At 34.4% G+C, this 23,228-nt stretch overlaps 1 protein-coding gene across 3 annotated transcripts in view; it reads right to left on the bottom strand.

Annotated features, from left to right (window-relative positions):
* The window catches only part of Lasp (LIM and SH3 domain protein Lasp), a 164,564-nt gene that overhangs the window by 29,165 nt on the left and 112,171 nt on the right, over positions 1-23,228 (bottom strand). Inside the window, exons 3-6 of one of the 3 annotated variants that reach the window (XM_081736244.1) lie at positions 21,303-21,387; positions 14,679-14,779; positions 9,260-9,345; positions 4,761-4,913 (exon numbers count right to left, since the gene is read on the bottom strand). In XM_081736244.1, the coding sequence (XP_081592370.1) occupies positions 4,761-4,913; positions 9,260-9,345; positions 14,679-14,779; positions 21,303-21,387 (425 nt within the window). Of the gene's footprint in view, positions 1-4,760; positions 4,917-9,259; positions 9,346-14,678; positions 14,780-21,302; positions 21,388-23,228 lie in introns of all 3 variants that reach the window. The other 2 variants (XM_081736243.1, XM_081736245.1) reach the window with 2 other exon arrangements.

Here is a 23,228-nt window from a genome sequence, read left to right as displayed (position 1 = left end):
GTTTTACGTCCCACAATTATGCTCTTTAGGCTAAAGGCGATGGATGGAAGTGAACTATTGTGAAATAAATGGTGAAGTGAAAATGTGGGAGGAGAAAGGATCGCGAGAAAATCCACGAACACAATGTTGTTGAGCAAAAACCACATGACTTTAGGTTGTATTCTCCATTTAGCCAAAAATTTCTATTTTGTATTCTATACTCATTTCGTAACGCCTCACTTGGTGATGAAAAAGATATTACTACAGAGCAGGAGAAGGAAGAAAGAATTAATGAGCTTCACTGTTAATGATATACATGTAAAAAGGACAGTGACAATGAAACTTACTGAGTTTCTCTTCTCTTGCTCCGTATAGAACTTCGCTGCTTGAGCGTGTTATCAAGTCTGTAGGGATTGGTTTATTTGCTTAATAAATTTAACATTCCTTCTCATCGCCAAAATAATATGAGACGTGGTCTTAAAGCTTAATGTGTGATCCGAACCACACGATCTCTCATTGTTAATCGAACTCTGGTCTTCCATACCTTTGGCTTTTGTCACATACACTACTGAGTGTTCTTCGATTAAGAAATTTGTTTTATACGATGATTCACATAATTCTATTTAAAATACGAACTGATTTGAATGAATGGGATAGAAACTTAATGAATGGTAAATATGAAGGTGACAGTAACGCCATTAATTGTCCCTATCACAATATATGCCGATGGTCAAAACTTCTACCTTATACTGCCTACTTATTAAAATAAAACTGTCAGGTAAAAGCACGAGCGTCGTTAGAGTGGGTATATCCTACCCAATAATTTCCTGTGTCATGTCTATGGTTACCAGCTGGTCGGTATTTTACCGATTGCTGCTGGTTTGTTAAGGCAGGCCTATATCATAGGCAATTTGTGAGGGGATGCCGGCAATTTCATTTTCCCGAGTTGGCAATCCTAGTCATCTCTAATACCAATGTTTAACTTTTCTACGATGTTAAACGTAATTCAGGTAAATCACAGTATTAAAACTTGAAACAGACTCCTCAAACTTCACCATAAAAGCTGTTGTTGTGCGTACGAATATATATATTCTGTATATTCTGACATACTAGCTCATTTATTAGATTCTTGTTACATTACTTCTTCTTAATATTTGAGTATTTATTAGCCGGCAATGTTAAGTGGCAAATTGTAACAGTTCAGTTCAGAATTTAATGTGAGTGCATATGCATGCACGAACTTGTTTAATCTTGCACTCTCAAATAAAGTAAATATCAACTGAAATTCTAAGCAGTACTGCTACATTTCATCATAATCAGGAACAAATTGCATGTGGTTCTTTGACAATTATTTCGAAAATAAGTCCTCTGTGTTCAACTCGGTGGCTGTATAGAACATTTCAGATTGAAGAAGTTATACACCCTCCATTCCAAAAGAAACCGAACGTTTTTAAAAAACAAAAAAGCAATGTACATTTTGGAACAAATCATTTTTATTAATCAATGTACTCCCCTTCTGCATCGATACACATATTTGCACGCTCCAACAAGTTGTCAAACGACTTCTCCATGTCCTTGATTGGAATGGTCTTTAGGACGGCGGTCGTCGCCTTCTCAATGGCATCAATCGATGCGTGCCACTTTCCTTTCATCGCCAAATGCAGTTTCGGGAACAGATAGAAATCGCACGGAGCGAGATCTGGTGAATAGGGCGGATGATGCAACCGAATAATGTGATTTTTGACCAAAAATTCAGTTACAAGTTGCGCACGATGTGATGGTGCATTATCGTCCAAAAGAGTCCAACTGCCGATTTCGCGATATTCGGGCCGAATACGACGAATTCTTGCCAGCAAACGCTTCATGACGCCCAAGTAAAACTCTCCAGTGACTGTCTGGCCGGGCTGAACAAATTCTTTGTGGATAATTCCTTTTGAATCGTAAAAACAAATCAGCATCACCTTAACTCTTGACTTCACCAAGCGACTTTTTTTTGGGGGTGTTCCTTCATCCGGCGCTCTCCATTCAGCACTTTGCCGCTTTGTTTCGGGCTCATATTCAAAACACCACGTCTCGTCTCCAGTTACAATCGATTTCAAGAAGTTTCGATCCTGCCGAGCACTTTTAACGATGTCTTTGCAATGCGCAATTCGATCAACTTTTTGATCTTCGATGAGTTTGTGTGGTACAAACCGCGAGTTAACCTTCTTAAGGTCCAAAACTTCGGTCAAAATGCGGTATGCGGTTGTTTGAGGAATGCCTAATTCCATTTCAATAACTTTCACCGACGATTTTTTGTTATGTTTGATGAATTCACGCACTTTTTCGATGTTTTCTTCCGATAATCCGGTTCTGGGACGGCCTGATCTTTCGTCATCATCCAGCGTCTCTCTACCCGATTTGAATCGCCTGAACCACTCGTAAACTTGCGTACGGGATAGACACTCATCACCATATGCATTTTGTAGCATTTGGTGCGTTTCACTAAAAGTTTTACCCAGTTTAACACAAAACTTAATTGCAGCTCGTTGTTTGAAACTCATTTTCCGACCGATGTACACAACACACTGACAGTTGAAACGCAATAACTTTGTTGTCGTGCATCCAAATGTCATGACATTTATACCAGTTGTCAATGAGGGACTACGCCATCTACCGGTAAAATATTACATCTGATGGCACTAGTGGTACTATTTGTTTTCAAAAGTTCGGTTTCTTTTGGAATGGAGGGTGTAAATACAGTACCTGCAAACTCTGGAGGAGCTGATTGAAAATAAGTACAAGACAGCTAATGGTTTACTTCAGAATTTCGAAAATGAACTACTTATTTTGGCTGCATTATGGTTCTTTAATTGTTATCATATCTTGAACTGACGAATAAAATATTTCAAGGAAGGACTGTTACTGTCAGGACTTCTGAAAAAATATGGACTTGATCCCAAGTAGCATTACTGACTTGCACTGTGAAGAAAAGTTGCTGTATTTGCGAATCGCGAGAAAAAAATGGACTTCATTTTCTTCCAGTAATCCTTCCAAGAAATCGTTGAAAAGATTTACAGGACTTCAACCTGTTAATGTATAAATCTACAGAAGACTACTATAAAATATAATACTACAAGATGGTTGACTCAGGTTTTTAGGATTAAAGTGTAGTTCTACCGCTAGGAATAAAGCAAGCTGTAATGATGGGGGAGAGCTGCAGTGATCTGAAGTTATACCCGGAAAATGACACATCATCTTAAGATTTAGAGTTGAGATTATTTCTGAAGAAAAAAAAAATATTGCCACTGTAAGGACAAATTGGTTGCTTCCCGTGAAATGAACCCTAAAGGAAGAAGTTTAGTTTCAAATTTGGGTGTGCTCCTTTGCCTACTATTTGTTTTTAGCAAATTCGACGCTGTGAAGCAGAAAGATGTGAAGTTGTAAAGCAGCAAAAAAAGTTGCTGGAATTTTTGTTCGAAGAATGAGATCAAAGTCTGATATTGGCCACTTAGAAATGAAATTGATAACTTACGTAAGTTAACTAAATCCTTTCCTAGGAATGTTTGACGTCTTCTTTTCAGGTAAAACAGCCAAATTTGTAGAACTGTTGTGGTAGGCCTTTGGAGACTGTACGTACTTGCAAAGGCAAACCTAGGATTTTATTTCGGAGGAGCAGGGGTATTTTTCAGAATAGCGCTTTCTCAAAACAGTGGTTACCAACCGGTGTGTCGCCGGACTTCTATAGGAAATGTCGTGAAATTTTAGAGTTTAAAAATCATGCAGCATATGAGGAGGAGTTAAAATCAATTTTGAGACAACGGCAGCAATAGTACACAGTACATAAACTCACTTCTTTATATAATCTTACAATAATTATTTATTATTATTATTATTAATAATAAAATAATAATAATAATAATAATAATAATAATAATAATAATAATAAAACTCCTTAAAATACGAAAACGAAGAGGAAAAGGGTAAATTACGGAACACATGATATTAAAATTATCACAGAACGTTTACAAGTGAAATGATACGAATAAAACTTAGGAAGCTAGTTCTGAGAACAGCATATTAGCATGGCTAAAATCGTTCGGCAATGCAAAATATTCTCTGATACTGAGTAACCAGAATTTTTAACTAAAATACGCCGAATTTTCACAGGGAGAATATATTCCTAGCAGTATGGTTAACTAGCAGCGGGAATTAATTTAATTTGAGTCAGCTGAAGAGTGATCACACACAAACGCACAATGATCATCTCATCTCTACGACTATTATCCGACGATGTCTTCCAATTCTTCAAAGCACGCTGAAGAGTACAAAGCTTATTTTCATTTGCCTGACCTCTGGTTTCGAACCTAGACCGTTACTGGTTTTGGCTGGATTTTATAGCTGAGTGAAATGAAATATCGTATGTAAAAGATAACAAAATAATGTGATGACTAAGATTTACCTCTAAACTTTAACTATGAGATCACAAATAATAGGAACGTTACAGGTTGAATTTACAATACATAAAAAAAACATCCATTAACGTCAAAGACGGATCGTTTTCAAGATCAATACTGAATATTTGCTTCCTTAATACTTGAATATGAATACGGCACCAGTTTGCAAAGAAATCTTCTATACATGCTCTTAAGTTTTTGTACCATAGGTAAATTGGAACTTCCAATAGTATTCATCAGAAACATATCGTAATATAAATATCAAGTATCGAGTATTGACAAATTTTCATACCAACCCATTTCTAATATTTATTTATTTACTGATTGAGGGAGGATGAAATATACCTGGTCCACGATCAGATGTGTAGATAACTGTGGAACTCTGGCGGGCAGTATAAGGTGAATTTCGGGTGTCAACCAAAGGATCATAATCGGCTATTTTACCTGGCTGATGCATTAGAGGAATATTTGAATTTGGCAGATGCGGTGGTGGTGGTTCTGCTAGAATAAAGCACAACTACATTAAACAAACATCACATAATAATGTACAGTAACATTAAGTATGCCATACTTAGGATGAGCGTGCGAGATATATTTTCATAGTTAAGACTATTATTGTAGTTAGTTATGACTGAATTAGTCCTTTTTGCCTCCTCATTACGGATCATTATGGAACTTAGCATGTCATGTTTAAGTAGCAAATGAGTTAATCAATGACGGTAGAATGTCTGAACTGGAATCAAGCCCCATTATCAAAACTATTGACCACAAAATTTTATCAAAGGCAATCTACAATATGACCTATAAAAACTTCTCAAGAGAATAAACTCTTGTTAGAGAATAAATTCAATACTAAGCAATGCCATTAAAAAACAACTAGTGACTAAGAAGAAATATATATTTTTTTAATGTCTTGGATGATGACTGAAAATAATTAGAGTGCATCAAGACAAATACGGAATATAAATAAGTCAAACAATTTACAATAGCCCAAATTATATTTGGATTAAGTGTGAATAGGCTCTATTGGGTTACTCATGACCAAATTATTTTTGCGAAGTAAATAAAAGAAACTAGCTTTATTACAATATAACTTCTAACTATAGATTAACATGGGAAGGGAGATATTGGAAATACAGTAGGCCGAAATTTTCAAAACTAGGACGAGAACGAAGAATGGTTCAATCAAAAATGGGAACAACTCCCGTTACTTTATAAGGGGCGATTCTGAAAATATTCTGAACTTCACCAAATAAGGATTCCTCCATAGCCTCACGGATAAATCGTTTGCTGTAGATGCGCGTATTCACTAGCTCAAATTATGCTAAGGGCAACGACACCTCAGACGCTTGAGTATGTTTCGCATGGTTATAGTAAATTCATACGTATAACTTGCTATGCCATCCTTTGAAGAATCAACTTGATTCTCCTGGGGACTTGAATTTCAAAAGTCGATTAAACATATTTGTCTATTCTTAATTAAAGCGTATATATACTGAATTACATTCTGAACTCCTTTGAAGTCTCATCCTTTCAGAAATTAACTTGTCTCCCATTTTCCCTTTCGAATTGAATTTTGTAAAATGTTAAGTCATTTTTAGTTTAATTTAAGTAACAACTATACAGGTCAATATGCAGAATTTCACATCTCTAACTTTAGCGGCTCCAATCATCTCTCAAATCCCACTTATTGATAAATTAATGTGTCTCTTTTCCTCTTTGAGAGCTGAACTTTGACAAACACGTATTTACTTACTTTTGACATTTAAATGCTGACTCCGACTTGAATGCCTAGTAAGGTGCGCATGATTTTGAAAATAAATATACGAATAAAAATAAGAACCTTTACTCCCTTTGGATCTACACTTTCAAAAATTATTTTTATTCTCCTCTCGTATCATACAAAAAGATATACTGTTCAAATTTTAAGTTTCTGAGGACGCTGACGAACAAGTCACTTTATGTAATACTAGCACATGCCCCGTTTGTTACAGCGTACAATACTTGTCATTCCTTTTTCTCTATATACTTGTATATACATCATTCATCTTCGTCTTCGATACTGAATACGTGAAAATGAATAATAATGTCATGGTTTTGCACTCAATAGTTTGTCCTCGTGAACGAAAAAAATCCCATCTTACGGTCACATTTCGCAAAATCTCCCTCTGATCTACAGCCTAGAATGCAAAAAGAACATTTATATAAAATTTCAAGGTTAGACATATGAGTTTCGGACATCTGGTGAACGAAAAAATATCATTCAAGCTAGGTGTTCCTGGAATTTCTTACTGATCTCCCTTTAAGGGGGTTGCACTTCACAAAATCTCGTATCATCTCCGGCCTAAGGTATTCGGAAAGTATGCAAAATTTCACGGTTCTACGCCTAATATTTTGGAGATCTGTTGATGAGTGGGTTTACTCTTTTATGTATTGTTGATGAAACGGAAAATACTAAGTAAAATAACATTTCGTATATAAAATAGGTAATCAAATACGAATTCCCGTTCATGGTTTATTAGATTATTTACATTATCGACTTTGTTTTACATGGCACATTTACCTTATCCTAAGTATGGCATTCTTACACACAAAAAGATAGAAACAAACATACTACAATAAACGAATATACCCCAAACAGATACAAATAAAGCAACTACTAAAGCTCCCAAAACTACTTTTCAAAAAGCATTTCATTCAGTTTGATTTTCTGCTATTTCAACTAATAGGTTCATCCAATTCAGAATATCTATATGTATTTGGACGAATAAAATACCACACTTTAATACAAGGATGATCGGGAAAATCTCATCATACACTAGAAAGCTGTAATTTGCAACAACTTTCGGAGGTTTCAAAATATTGTTTGTAATACTCAACTGGTGAGATTTGGAACTCATTCCAGTTATTTTTCTTTCTTTCTTTCTTCACTCTCAATTGCACAATTAACATAAATATTTCCTTCTTTCAATAATTTTATAATAAAAGCAGATACCAAATAAGTTAATGCAAAACTTACAATGGTTAAAAAAAAAAATAAAATAAACAAAACAAAAAAAAAAAAAAAAAAGTGAACGTAATATTGTGCACAGGTAAAGTGAAGTAGTAGTTCATTGAATATGTGTGTAACAAGCTACAGATGACGTGTTCCTAAGGTTATTTACTGATTTTCGTGATAGTTTAGTTTACGTTCTATTATTTTGTATTTTACTTTACACGCACACACATACTACAATGAACTAATATTTAAAAAGCATATAGGAGATACACAACTATAAGCAACAACAACAATGAAGAAATAGCGACATAAAAATACTCTTTGTTAAACAACAATTATAACGCATATTACATAGCCTTCTACTAGAAAGTACACTGAATATTATTGATATTTCAAAATTTTAATTGCTATACCCTAAAACAAATTATGCTAATAATTAGTTCTGTTGGAGATGAGTTAATGCGCGGAATTTAATTTCTTTTAATAGACAGGCAGTTCTAGCAGCAATGATCAAAATATACTTTACATACGTACGCTCTAACATCAATAATTATTTCCAAGAAGGGATTTTTTGTTTCAGCATCAGTATACGAAAAGATGATTCTTCTAAATTATAACGTTTATGTTGATAATATAAATTTTTCACTACTAAGATGGCTGACCGAATAGGTCAATTCATCACTGTCATTTTCATATATTAATCACTTTGATTCACTGCTTCAGTTGTCGGTTCTTCCTTCTCTGTAAAGATCAGATCTCGCTTATTTTTCTCATTAACGAAGTTGAATAACTATAAGAAAAATATGACGTAAAGCCCTACAGATGAGTCGCTTATTATGTGAGTAATATGTTACATTTAACACAAGATGTCTTACTTCTTTGGCTCTTAACTTTGTTCCTCATTTATTATCGTTATTATTATTGTAAGAGGATGATGTAACTCCAGTTATGTCAAGTATGGTGTAATTTCATTCATAAAAGCTTATAGAAATTGTAAAAGCTTACGCTATAAGAATTTTTAGTTTGTGTTCTCTCGATGTAAACAAAAACAAACAAAACAAAACAATGGTTGATCCAGCATTATCACGCCACAAAAGAAGCTACAAGTACCAAGCTTTTAAGTGGATTTTCTTTTTAATAGCACGCTGCTTACACATTATTACAGGCATATACAACTTCCTCAAAGGGCGAACAAAAACTCTCCATCTGAGTAAATTTACAGGAAAAGGCTACTGAATGCTTAAAATTGTGCATTGTTCAACATAATTCTTTAGCATTTCAAACTATTAAGTTGGGGATTAGCTACCATGTACACTATACATATCCAGCTAAAGTGGACAATTTGTTCGGCCCTACACGGACAGAAAATAACACCGACTACTGTTGTAATTATTGTATTATTCGTGTAATTTTTTATTTTATAATCTGTTTAGATGTTTATTATATGTAGAATATTTGTGAATATCTACATATCCTACTTTTATATATTATCTATAAATTTCTATAATGTTATTTGTATGTTCTTTCCATTTATTAACTGTATTTTGTATAATGCAGTGCTGAAGTATTCCTGATTATTTGATTGTTTTAGCATTTACACAATAAGAAAACAATTAAAATACAGGCCACGAATAAAAAAAGAGAGAGAGAGAGAGAAATAAAGAAGAATAGATCGTATTTTACGCTTATAAAATGTATTTAAATATTCTTTATAAACTGCTCATAGGGGTTGAATCAGAAAAGATATAAAAATGTATAGTATTAATTAATACTGGAATAAACAATGGAGTATTGCCAAACATCATAAAAGTTCACTATATATAACATAAATAAAGTCAAAACAAACCTATCGGTTCTCCATTTTCTCCCTTCATTGATCTCTTCTGCTCCATCATCGCCTTCTTCTCCAGCTCCCCATGATATGCTACGTTACTAAAATAAGACGGAAATATTTATACTTTTCGGGTATTAAGTAGACAATTTTACATTAAAGATATATTGCTAAATACAAATAACCCAAACAAATAAATAAAAAATAAAATAAAATAAAAAATACTACATTATACAACAGAGATAAGAAAGTAGCAACCTACACAATTCAAAGTTACAGTGGAGAGTCAAACTATTTGGACTACTTGAAATAGATTAAATACGACTAACCTTGAATCTGTGAAAAGTTAATCTTCTTTAAAATTATTTTAGTAGTCTCTACTATTTTCTTTAGTAACTTTTTAAATTGCTATTCTAGAACTATTGTGGATCCTCTCGTCTTAGGACTATCTCAGAAGAGAACGATTTCCTAAGACGAGAGGATTCACAATTCTTCTAGAATAGCAGTTCAAGAAGTTACTGAAGAAAGTAGAAGAGACTACTGAAATAAGTTTCTGGAAGAAGATTTATAGACACAAAGTTAGTAGTATTTCATTTACAAATATGTATCCTATTGCGTCTATTAGCAAATGCTTGAAATAAATTTTATCTGAGGAAAGTTAAGTTATGGCTGAAGATTTTACCCTCGGTTTTAAGGAGGTTCTTTTAACGGGCTTTGGAGCAAGCCGATTCAATCTGAAACTTTTTTTTTTAATGAATTACAGTGCATCTTTACAATTTACAAGGTACTTTACTGTACTTTTAACCAGCAGAGTACTCTTTTCTATTAATACAGTTGCACATAATTTCAACCATGGATTCTATCGTTATTCTTATTATCTGATGAAGAAACGGAATTTTCAGTGAGAATCTAATTTTCATTATCAATTGCTCACGCAGGTTCCCTAATACTAGTTTAAGTTTAGAGGCAATAATCAATCAAACCTGTATGATAGAAATCTACGGTTTGCTAAGGCCCGAACAGAACTCAAAATAGGTAAATCTTAAGTTATTTTCTAAAGTTATAACTGAAATCCGATTACTTAGCTTAAGAGATACCTTTATTTTCAACTTTATTCTTCAAAAATCGTTACTAATATACAGATGTATTAATACTTTTGTCAACGCAAAGTATTTGTATAAGGAAAACTATATGTACAATGTTTGAAAATGTACTCTTTTATTTACCGAGCTTAATATTCAATGTCCTCAGCAGATTTGGGTAACTGTAAAGCAAAGTTTAAGATTTGTGATAATTTGAAGAGTCTTGCTCATATCTAACAGGCGCCTTGTGAAGATGCTCTTGTAAGTCTTCACAAAAATTTTCTGTGTAAGTTTTTCACAGCAACAACACTTCCAAATGAAGATGATTCTAGTACAAAGGATTTACGCTTATCATATTAAGTCTCTTGACTAATCATTGTTTACCGTGTATACAAAATAGTGCAAGATAAAATCCTAAGTGAGATGAGTTACACATGAATCGTCTAAATCTGCTGAAGAAGATGTCAGGAAATACCGAAACAGTAAAATTAATATTACGTTAATTATCAGAAAGAGCACATAAAAAAGTATAAGTTATTATGAACATGGGAATACATATCCTTAAATAATTACATCTACAATAGTTTTACATGACACATTTACTTCATGCATTTTCAGGTGAGACTTATATGAGTCAAAACATATTAATTAACCTATTCAAGACTCATAGTCCTTCCATGAGTTGTATTGACTTTCTTTAATTAAAGTTTTATTTTGGTTTTTGTTTAGCGCAAAGTTGTCAGTGTAACATAAAGTAGGAGGAAAAATCTCTGAAGTAAAGATATTTCGTAATTATAAAGTACAGTTTTGGCGGTTTAAATGTCTTTCTAATAAGGAAATCTAATATTCTAATACTCTTCCTAAAAATTTTTTTGTAAAGTTCGCCTATCCTTTAAAAAAAATGGAAGACTGCCATCTTGGTCGATATCTCCTATTTTAGTTTATATTATGTTGAATCACAAAGAACTTCAATTTTATTATCAATCTTATTTACTAATAACATAAATAACCACTATATCTTAATCAGCCATACATTCGAGATTATATGTAATAACTTGATGACACTTTCCAGGTGGCTTTTCGATACATTCTAAGTATAATTTCACTGGTTTTGATGTGAACAAGTTTTTTCCAAATTGTAAGACTTAGTTTCCATTAAAGATTTTTCCCTTATCAAAGTATTTTGCAGCAGTCGGAAAAGGCAATAGCTGGATTATACATGGTGGTATCACTATGACCAGTGAGGTAGAGCAGAGAAGCTCCATGTTTGCTTTCCGATCGAATTTTGGACATGCTGCAGCTGCTGGATGAATAGATCTGCACTTCGAGCTTTACTTCGGCCTAAACACGCGTAAAGAGTAAATTCGTAACGATTCCACCGTACACATACACAAAATAGCAGTTTTGTTTCATGAGTCTCAGCTTTTGAAGTCGGTTATGGATATTTATTTTTGTCATTTTGCATAGTACAATTGTTGTTATGTACAAAAGGCTCGCTCTTCTTACTAATAGCATATGGAATCACACGCCCAGCTTGCCAGACTGCAGACTCTGCCAATTTTTTCTAAATGGGCTGCATATAATGGACTGAACTTGTTTGCGAATTCTCAAGAACTCTGCTGCAGATTACGATCCATTAATAATTTTAAAGCTTCATAATCAGCATTTAACCAGATCTACTACTGCGTTGCTAATCTGAAGAATGAGTTCCAAATATTACATTCATGCATTACTACACAATATTACAAAGACGACATAAATGGCATGCTATGAAAGATTATGTTTAAATAAGTTAACATCATACCTGATGCATTGTCTTGTAGGAGCTACACGTAAGCAATAAAGGAAAAAATAATGTTTTTTAAGAAGTTTAAATTCCAGGTAAAGTTAATGGTATTCGTAGTCTGTATGACTCATAGCATACCTGGTATGTCTTGTAACAATTAAGCACAGTTAAATGAAGAATGTTTATTACTTTAGACACTCATTCATCTTAAAATGTATATAACTTTTATAATTTAGTTACAGTGTTAATAACTACCGGTATATAAATAAAAACATAAAGATGTTAATTAGATTATTAACAGAAAATGAATCTATGAGATAATACTGTAAGTATACAATTATAATTGGATTTTCTACTAATAGTTAGATTTTCAATTAACACTTAAAATAAGTCAGTATGTAAATTATGTAAAACAGTACAACGTATGTTAACATAAACCTTGCTGACTTCTGATCAATTTGAAGTACCTGTACCCATTTTCATAATAATTGCTTGCTTCAAATTAACCATTCTCCTGCTTTTTGAGATACTTTTATTTACTGGGAAACAAATTAATTTCGCCACTTTTTCCCCAACTACAACATTAATACAACACAACTCTGTAACTTACAGAGTAAATCGTGAAAAAATATCCTTTAGAGAAATGATCTGTTCTCCTTCGTGGGTACTTAATAGTGAAGTGCTTCGCTTTCTTTTTCTTTCTTTTGTGCGGAAGACCCGGGTTTAAATCATAGTGGGAGTATATGTTCGAATTCCACAATAAGCAGTGTATCACGTCTCATATAGCTTCGGTGCTGGAAAAGGATGCTAAATACCACAAATGAAAAAAAAAACAAAAAAAACGTAAGTACACACAAATAAAAATGTCTTACACATGGTTGAGATTGAACAGAGCTGACAACCAGTATATAGAAATAGATACAGAATAGATATACAGAGTGTTTCAAAACAACACCGACAACGTTTGGGAGGTGATTCCTGGCACCAAGGTAAGACGAAAAGTATAGACCAATCTGAGTGCTCAAATGCTTCCTTTTGGAGTTACAGGCTGCCGAAAATAGGAAAAAACAAAACAAAACAACAACAACAACAACGAAAAAAAAAAAAAGAACTTTAAAGGTCCATTGCTTCAATACTATGGCGTAGTCGGGGCAAGATTTCACTTAGGAATTATATGTGTGCTATCCAAAAATACATGTTTCTCAGAATCCTAAGGTACTCACGCAACAATTTTTATAGAGGGAGTTTGGCTACGGGCATATAATTTGAAGTACTCACCAACTACCTCTATAAAAATTGTTGCGAAAGCACTGCAATATTTGGATATTTGGATAGGACACATACAAGTTCCTACGTAAAGTCTTGACCCGACTACGGTAGATCCCACAGTTATGGAGCTACGGATCTTTAAAGTTCATTCTTTTTATGTTTTCGACAGCCCATAATTCCGAAAAGAAGCATTTGTACAGCCAGGTTGGTCTATAATTTTTGTCTTATCTTGGTGTCAGGAATCACCTCCCAAACGTTGTCGGTCTCGTTTTGAAACACCTTTTATATATACTGGGTATATCAGAAATCAAATGACATTGGCTAACTCAGTTATGATTAAAGATTCGGGGAAAAAATGGAAAGAGGGGAAAACTGTTGGAAATAGATGGTTTTCAATCTAAATTGGCGGCTTTTTTTTTTTTTTTTTTTCCCTAATTGCACCAGCCATTTCAGTTCCATACTGGTAAGATTCCCCATGTTAAATGAAGAAGTAACACTGCCAGCTGACCAAGCTTTTCCTTTGGGGCTACCAGCAGTACAGCAATACAGCATTGCTAGGAAATGGATTCGAGGTGTTCGTGATCCCCTCACACAACAATGTGCATGCTCCCCGCTGTAATTTTTGCATGCCCTTACGTTCCATTCGAAGAGCCTGCTGAACCAGGAACATTGCTTTTTCGTTTAACATAGGGTGCCTTACCAGTGTGGAGCCCAAACGGCTGGTGCGATTGAAAACAAGATTGAAGACTATCTATTTTCAACAACGTTACTATGTTTCCATTTTTTTTTCGTATCCTTTACTCATAACGGAGTTGACTTATGGCCCCGGACTTTTGATACATCCAGCATAATCTCAGAAATCCCCAATTTCTGTTATTTTCAGAACTGCGGACACAGTGTAACTATAATACAAACATAATACAAGTATTATCCCTGGTTTTTATAAAATTTACTAAGCAAAATGTTAAAATATTTCTTTAGATGAAAAAATAATCTACTACATTACAATTTATGGCTGGGTAATATTTTGTTCTAACAAAAACAGAAACAAAAAAGAAGCACGAAGTTTAAGTCTCGTTCAAATGAATGGTGAAATAGGAATTACTGAAGTAAAAGAGTACCTTGAGAAATTCCATGTACGACGTGTCTGTTCAGAATACCATCTACTCAAACACAATGTTATATTAACCCACACAGTAAAATAAAGTTTCAGATTTTACTGCCTTCATTAAAAATAATACCAGAGTTGAATTATGCCTAAAACTGTTATTAAATGTGTGACAAATCACAAACCAACCTGATGATTTTGGAATTCTGCTTGATACGTAAAGTCTCTGGGTCATCAGCTACTTGTGTGAATTTGCCTTTTGATTTCTCAAACTCTGCATGATACATAACCTACAAAGAAAGTAAACGATTATACTTTATGGCAAAACACATTACTAGTATTTCTTATAAAATACATGGATAACACAAATCGAAAGTCTACCATTCAACTCAGAAGATCACCTGAACAAGAGCACAGGACACACAGGATATGGTTATTTTCATTTGCATATAATGAGAGCATAATTTGCCTACACTCAAAAGGCAATATGATTCTTGAAACTATACTTTCTATTGCTTTCTTTGTGAAGTTGGATACTTTGTTGCTTCTATAGTATAATCTAAGCACTATAAAAGAGAAAATGTTGATCTGCTCACATTAATTTCAACATCGAAAATAACAGTTCAGAAATTATATTCAAACACTTATGGATAATACTTTAGAAAATGAACATCATTGTAAAATTGAACCAGTACTTATACTTATTATTACATACTTTAAGTGCATCTCATCTTAAAAACTTTTTCTAGCTACTAGATTTTCCTCTCTCTTTCTAATTTCATATTCGCTATTTCTGTATATATATATTTGATGGCGAAGATACTACACGCACTTTGTCTAATCGTTCAACAGCTCTACAATTCTAGTCCTATATTCCTTACGTTGATTCTATGTGAGATTCACAACTGTACTGAAAATAAAATATAAATCTGCCCTCAAGCACACCTGGCAACACCGTACGTCTAAGTGGTGGCTCTTACGAATATTTCTTTTAATTCTGTACATCTATAGTGTTTATATAGAACTAGCTGAGATATCCGGCATTGCTGAAAATATAGAAGTGACGAAGAAAAAAAAAAGTAATCGAACAACCTCTTCCTTACAGTTACCTAGAAGTATGTCAATCCAATGGTGTGGATTCGTATAGCAAAGAGAAATACAAACGAATATACAAAAATATATTAGCTTTATATATAAAAATAAATTTAGTAAATTTATCAGAGAGCGTCTCAGCTTTCAAGTTGCATGTATCATTCAGCAGTTGAAGGACTGTATCGCCGACACCTTATAATATATTATTAAACGATGCACTATTAACAATAATTTTATTGATTACAAAGATATGAAGACACATAAAATCAACAGTTTTGTATTGATTTAAAGAAAATATGAAGTTCGAACGAAATAATGAATTATTCATTCCACTAAAAAAAAAAAAAAAAAAAATATGAAAGTACTTACAAAACTTGAAACTGTATATATATTTGGAACTCCTGAACTCTACATTCAAAACCAAATTCGAGGATCAAAATATTCAGTTATTAACTTTTTTTAAAGCGATATTTTACCCACTTATTAATGTGAAAATTTTTGAGTCGGATTGATTATGATAAGGAATTAGAAAAGCAAATGGAAAATTAGTTAAATGAAACGGCTCTACACCATACTCAAAATATACTACTAAAATGAAGTGCTGCGATCTGCTATCTCTCCTTGCTTCTATTTGGTCTAGGAATTAATTCGTGCGGGTGGACAAGAGATGGCGCAACGAACGGAGCGTCCCACAGTTCCGTGTATCCACACATGTGTTGCAAACCCCTGTCATCGCGTATCGTTCGTAGTATAGGGCAGTGGATTAAAGCGTCAACAACACCAGTTTGTAGTTAAGTGAACATGGCGCAATTTGTGCCTGATAAAGTGTTTTTGCGGGGTGTCCTGCTGCATTACTTTAACATGCAGAAAAGTGCGACTGAAAGTCATCGTATTTTGGTGGAAGTGTATGGTGACCATGCTCTAGCTGAGCGAACGTGTCAGAAGTGGTTTGCACGGTTTAGAAGTGGTGATTTCGGCTTGGCAGACCAAGAGCGAGCTGGACAGACAAAAAATTTCAAGACGAAGAATTGACAGCATTGCTCGAGCAGGATTCGTGTCAAACGCAGGAACAACTTGCAGCAGCATTAGACGTTGATAAAACAACAGTCTCCAAACGCTTGAAAGCCATGGGAATGATTCAAAAGATGTCACATTAGGTTCCACATGAATTGAAAGACAGAGACGTTGAAAGACGAAAAACCATTTGCGAATTGCTGCTTCAACGACAGAGCAGAAAGGGGTTTCTGCATCGAATTATTACGGGTGATGAGAAATGGATCCATTACGAGAACCCTAAACGAAAAAAGGCCTGGGTGAAACCAGGTGAACCAGGTCCATCACAACCAAAACGAGATATTCACTGTGCAAAGATTATGCTGTGCATATGGTGGGATATGAAAGGTGTGGTGTATTATGAGCTGCTGCAACCGGGTGAAACTATGAATGGAGAACGTTATCGACGACAATTAATGCGTTTGAAGCAAGCTCTGGCCAGAACACGACCAGAATGGGAGAACAGACATGATAAACTTATTGTTCAACATCATAACGCTCGCCCACATGTCGCAAAACCGGTCAAAACCTATTTAGAAAATGTCGGATGGGAAGTTTTACCCCACCCGCCGTATTCACCAGACGTTGCTCCTTCGGACTACTACTTGTTCGATTGCATGAACAACGATTTGATTGGACAGCGGTCTACTTCTTCAGAAGATATCGAAACATGGGTCTCTGACTGGATCGCTTCCAAGGATGAGGACTTCTTTCGCCACGGAATCCGTACATTGCCTGACAGATGGGCGAAAGTGGTGGCTAGCGATGGACAATATTTTTCTTAAGGTATTTATGTATTTTGTGTTTGTACTACAGCTTCAATGTGTGCGTACCAACCGCACGAATTAATTCCTAGACCAAATAGAATTGTTGTGGATGATGTGTCACTGATTCTTCAAATTTTAATCAAGAATCGAAGGTTTTAATATAATATATCTACTATATGAAAATGAAACTAGTCTTCTTGGTGATCGAATCACGCGAAACTGGGTAAACGGTCCGAAATGAATTTTGGACTATAGATAGACCCCTATTACCTACCACGCACTGAGTTTTATCATGTCACTTTGATTAAAATGTGTATCGTAAGAGGGTATTAAAGGAGTCAAATCTATGCGAAAAATTTTGTCTCACGAGGCCATCAAGAAAGATGAAACTTGATATATATAGTGAACTCCTCATTACAGATAATGGTCGTATGTCTGAGTGTTTTCGAAATTTTTCTTTTTAAAGGGTAAAAGGCAAGGGAAATGTCCTATATTTTCCCGCTACTTTGATAATGGTTTGTGATTGCTGCACGTTCAAACGGCTTAAGAATTCAAAATGAATTGTGAAACATATTACTACATGCCTTGAATTTAATTGTCACTTAGATTAAAGGGCGTACTGTAATTGTAGCAAGAAGGGTTCAAACTTTCTCTGAAAAATAGAATATCTCATGAGAATCTCAAGCCAGAAAGATGAAATCTGGTATGTAACTTCTCATTACAATAAGCACACAGCCGTGTCCCGTTGGCTGACGGTTAAAATGAATTTTGGAACACAGCAGGCCCGGATCCAGGGGAAGTTTTTTTTCGGGGGGAGGCCCCCCTAATTTTTTGTTGCCCCCCTAAATACTCACGGTAGGCTTGCAAATGAACTGTAATATGGTTGGATCGCCCTCCCCTAACTTCACCCGGGCCCCTCCTACATTTTTGGGTTGGCTACCGGCCTGGAACACAGTACTCACCTCAAGTTGGCCTTTATCATGACACTTTGATCAGCGTACGAAGATTCAAAATATATGTCAAAGTAGAGTATCTTATGGATTTTAATTATTACACTTCTATTGAAATGCGTATCCTACGCGAGGAAAGGGTTGAGTTGATTTTGAGATTTACGTCCCGTTCAGCAGCGAGGCTATATGAGACGTGGACCTACTGATTAACGTGGAATCCGAACCACATGAGCTGCCACCGGGAATCGAACCCGGGTCTCCCACGCCAAAGGTGCGTACGCTAACCGCTTAGCCACGGAGGAGCTCGCGAGGAAAGGGGTTCATTATTATTATTATTTTAAGTTTAACGTCCTGTGATTATGCACGAAAATAAGGGAGATGATGATAATGCGATGGGTGACACACTAGAAATACATACATTGGATTGAAGAAAATTGAAGGAAACCTCCGAGAAAACCCACGCACACGTTGTCTGTCCACCACAAAGTCCACCCAGCAGAAGTTGGGATCGAACCAGGGATCCCACATATTCTCCCGGCACGAAGAACAGGCACTCAAGCTAGTACATAGCTGTAATTAAATGATGTAATGCAAGGAGCGAAACATCATATTGAAGGTTCCATTCTTTAATTAAAAACTGCATCGAATTTTTTATTTTAACTTAAAACATTTTGGGCAGACCGTGTTCGTGAATAGGTTAGGTAACTAGGTACCATAAAGAAATTTACCCCAGTCAAAACAAATTAAATTCTTGAAGTTGATACTATATTCAATTTTATTTCTTCTGGTGTAAGTTTTCTTTTTTTTCCAATATATTTAATATATTTGCCAGTAAACCTCATCCACTACTAAAACAAGTACATCGAGTTGCTAAGGGTGGTCACGAAAGTTCAGCGTAATACAAGAAAGAAACGTTTCAGTGAATCTATATAAGTACTTTGAAGATAGTATCTTATTTGAATAACCAATTGTATTGTGTTTGGTTTACTTTTGACACATTAAATACTTGTTTATGAAGTCAATGTATTTGTCATAATTCTGTGTACATGAGATTTAAAGAGCGGATATTAGCAAGAAGAGAGATAGAGGGAGAGAGCAGAACAACGTTACGAGGAAATTCATTATAGTATATTTTTTCTGTAAGCAGGAAATTTTAAATTACCAACGTTATCTATAGTAACCCGTTAGTTTTTCCTTGAACCCTTAAGAGTACTTTGTACTACACTTTTAACCTTGGGAGTAATAAAACTGCAGTAACAACAAAATGCATTATCAAACTCAACAAAATTAAGAACATTTTCCCTCTCCTCGAAGATCTTGAAGATTATTAAGACATATCCAGATAGTGAAAACACAGCTGATATATTTTAAGGCTCACTTATAGATTTGAACGTACGATTAGAGAGTAATTGAACAACTCATTAGGATGATATGGACTTTAATTTGCTTCAAACAAGTGGTCTGATCTTTAAATATATTCTGCTCTCATCAGGCTAACAGGATTTATTGTCCACGATATTTTCTCTAAAAATAAGCACTTTTAAATACAATAACCAAACATATATGGTTGGCTGTGAGCCTGTGACTGAACGATTATACAAGGTCACTTATACTCCGAGAGAAATTACTTTGGTGCTTCTAGCTCATACAATTTGCTGAAGCGGTGAGATTTCAACTTTGCCTATAAACTTGTTTTGATTGCTGCATAAATTATCTTGCATTACTAAATGGCTTTTTAAGTGAGTGGCACATTTCATTGGCATGGAAATGTTCCACGGTCTATAAACTAATGATCAAAGTTAAGCAGTTGCCGAAATTATTAGAAACGGGCAACTCTACAGATTTAAACGTCCGAATACAGTATATAGAAGAAAGATGATTTTCGTAACATAAACTATTTTTTTTTCTTTTTCTTTTTTTTTAATCGACATACAACAATACGTGAGCTGCCAACTGCAGCGTCGGACCCATTCACAGCATCACATACAGAGAATTGGAGTAATTGTCCGCGTACGGCTTGTGCTACTGTTAAATACATACAATGCAAATTTCTTGACACCAGTCTATGTTTCAATTGAACAATATCTTTCAATGTCTTATATGTACACACATACGGATCTCCAAGTAAGGCTAATTTATACTTGAAAAAATAACACGAGACTCGATCAGAATATACAATGAATAAATGACAAACATATATGTTTAGCTCTCGTCCACTTGACGAAATTCTGGTTCCGTGGCTGCATAAGATGAGGATGATGATGATGATAATAATAATAATAATTATTATTATTATTAATAATAAAAGAACTACTGGCAAATTTGAATGAGGAACTCAAGAAAAGATATAATACAGCTATACAACTCTAGGCGTACACAGAAAACAGAAGGTAACATTTTTAAAAACATATTACAAGAAGAAAACAGAAACCGATCTATTTTGGTTATATTAAGGAAAATGAAGAAATAGTATGTTTGACCGTTTAACCACCACACAGAATGGACCGACATACAGATCAAAAGAGATTCCGACGGATGAGGAACACCAAGAATGAAATATCTGGTTTGTAGAGTCTCATAACATCATGTCAAATAACTAGCAATGGGCAGGAAAATAAGGTGTTCATTTCCAAAATTAATTAAGACAACTAAATATTTTTTTTCCAGAAAGTCGAAGAATGTGCAACAGGGATTCTACTATACTTATGATATAAACTGCTAAATGTCACATGGATTTTTATGAAGAAAATAACGAATTATAATATTGTTTCAAACGTTAAAAGGTATATTTAGATATCCTACAATATGATGCCCCTAACAACATTTTGTTTTTTGGAAGACAGTGAGTTTTAGAAATTGACAACCGAATTACTCCTTCCATATTGTCTACCAATCCATGCACTGAAGAACATTACTTAATATTGTATAAATATAAACGAAACTCAACTTACATTTGACTGTATTTTAGTGTTTTCTTGAATTCGTTTCAACTCCGGAGTCTCAGCAACAGTTGTGGCCTTGGCTTTTGGGATATGTCTGCAAAGAAAGAGAAAAATATATTTCTAAAAGACATTCACTCACAGTAATAAGCAATGAAGTTACATAAGCTGTTAAAATAATTCCCACCACTGTTCTTTTTTCTAGAATATTTGGAAAATAAAGGATATCAGTTAGTTTTATAGAAACTTCATATAGAGATCCTGTTAATTTTGGTCCCGAACAAAATTGTTTACCTTACGGGAATGGTTAACTTCAATATCCTCTAAAAAATTACAAAATAGTTAACTAATTTTATCGGCTATCCACTTTTTAAGTAAGTAGTATACTTATGGCTGCTAGAAAATTCGCTAAGGATAAGCCATTTTCATTTTAGTATGTCAGATCCATAATATTCCAATCAATGAACGATGTCGAAACCATTAATTAATTTATTTAGTTTAAGATACGAATTGATGCATGTTTATAAACTAATTCTTTTATTTACTGTGTCTAATATTTAATGTACTATTTCTCTGTTCCCTGATACCTTCCTCAGCGGATCTGAGCATTTTTTTAAAAAATCATACGGACGGAATAGTACACAGTGAAATTCTAAGTAAGATGGGTTTCTCAGATCTGCTGATGAAGAAAAATCAGGGAACAAGAAAGAGTACATTTCATAATACATTAAATATTTGACACGCTAATCATTTTTAAAAATTGTATTCGTTATATTTATATTATAACGTATGCAGATAACCAGTGCTTTCCCCTAAGGAAGCTAAGATCATTTTCTCGGATTTAAAAGCAGCAACGGCCTTGTAAAATGTACCATGAATCCAAATGTTAACGATCGTCAGTTATACCCATATTTTTTCAAGTTATTGCAGACGTCGAAAAACCGCATAATTTTCCACAACAAACAAACAAACAAAAAAAAAAAAAACCTCATTGTACTAATCAATCAATAGATGAAATCGTATTTGTTCTTACGCTGTTTGTCATCTAAGTCATGACGAGATAATTGATTTGAGGAAGTATTCTCGGACGCCTGGAACTATATTGATAACGCAAGCTATTCCATTAAGTAGTATTATCTAAGTACTAAATAATAACGAAGAGAAATTTTAGTAATACTGTACTTAAATTCTGCAATATTTTTGGGAAAAAATTTTAAAACGGGAAGCGGAACTGAAGAGCACTTTTTAAGAGTTCTTTCACATTATCAACAAGAAGAAATGATTGAGAAAAATCATTAGTAATGTATTATTGTTAATTATGCGAAAATAGTCTGTAAAATTCTCGGCCAAGAAATTAGTGGAATTAAATTTCAAGTTTTACATCCTACAGTTATGCTTTTCAAGTCGAAGGAGACGGACAATTATAACTAACGAAAGTAAATGATTATGAAATAATTGGTGGGAAGTGAATGAGAGAGGAAACAGGACAACTCCGAGATATCCCACGGACACGATGTGTTCACCAAAATCTTGCGTAGTACAGGATTGAATCAGGGGCAACCAACCACCAAAGTGAGCGCTCTAGCACTCAGCCACCATACCGCAATAAAATAAAAATGATATTAGAGTTCAGAACTTGCTTTTATTTTTCAACACTTCAAACGATACCCCCGTGCTATAACCCTGTACTTGCCACGGTTCTCCGTAAAGCCTGCAAAATACTTCTCTACCGCAGCAATGACCTTATGACTAGAAGAAAAACATTGCTCAACGGCGACTTGTTTCGAATTTTGAAAACAGATGGACGTCACAGGAAGCTAAACGTGGGGAATGGAGCGGATGTTCCAAGAATTCATAGTGCAGATCCCTTACTTCTACTATTATCATACAATTCTTGCAGATAGATGTACTGGTTCTGATGGCCTTATCTCACGAATT

Source organism: Thermobia domestica, chromosome 13, assembly GCF_964235325.1.
Source record: "Thermobia domestica chromosome 13, izTheDome1.hap1.1, whole genome shotgun sequence".
In the NCBI taxonomy this organism is placed as follows: domain Eukaryota; kingdom Metazoa; phylum Arthropoda; class Insecta; order Zygentoma; family Lepismatidae; genus Thermobia; species Thermobia domestica.
The sequence above is the reverse complement of the archived record's forward strand: the minus strand, read 5'-3'. Positions and strand labels throughout refer to the sequence as shown.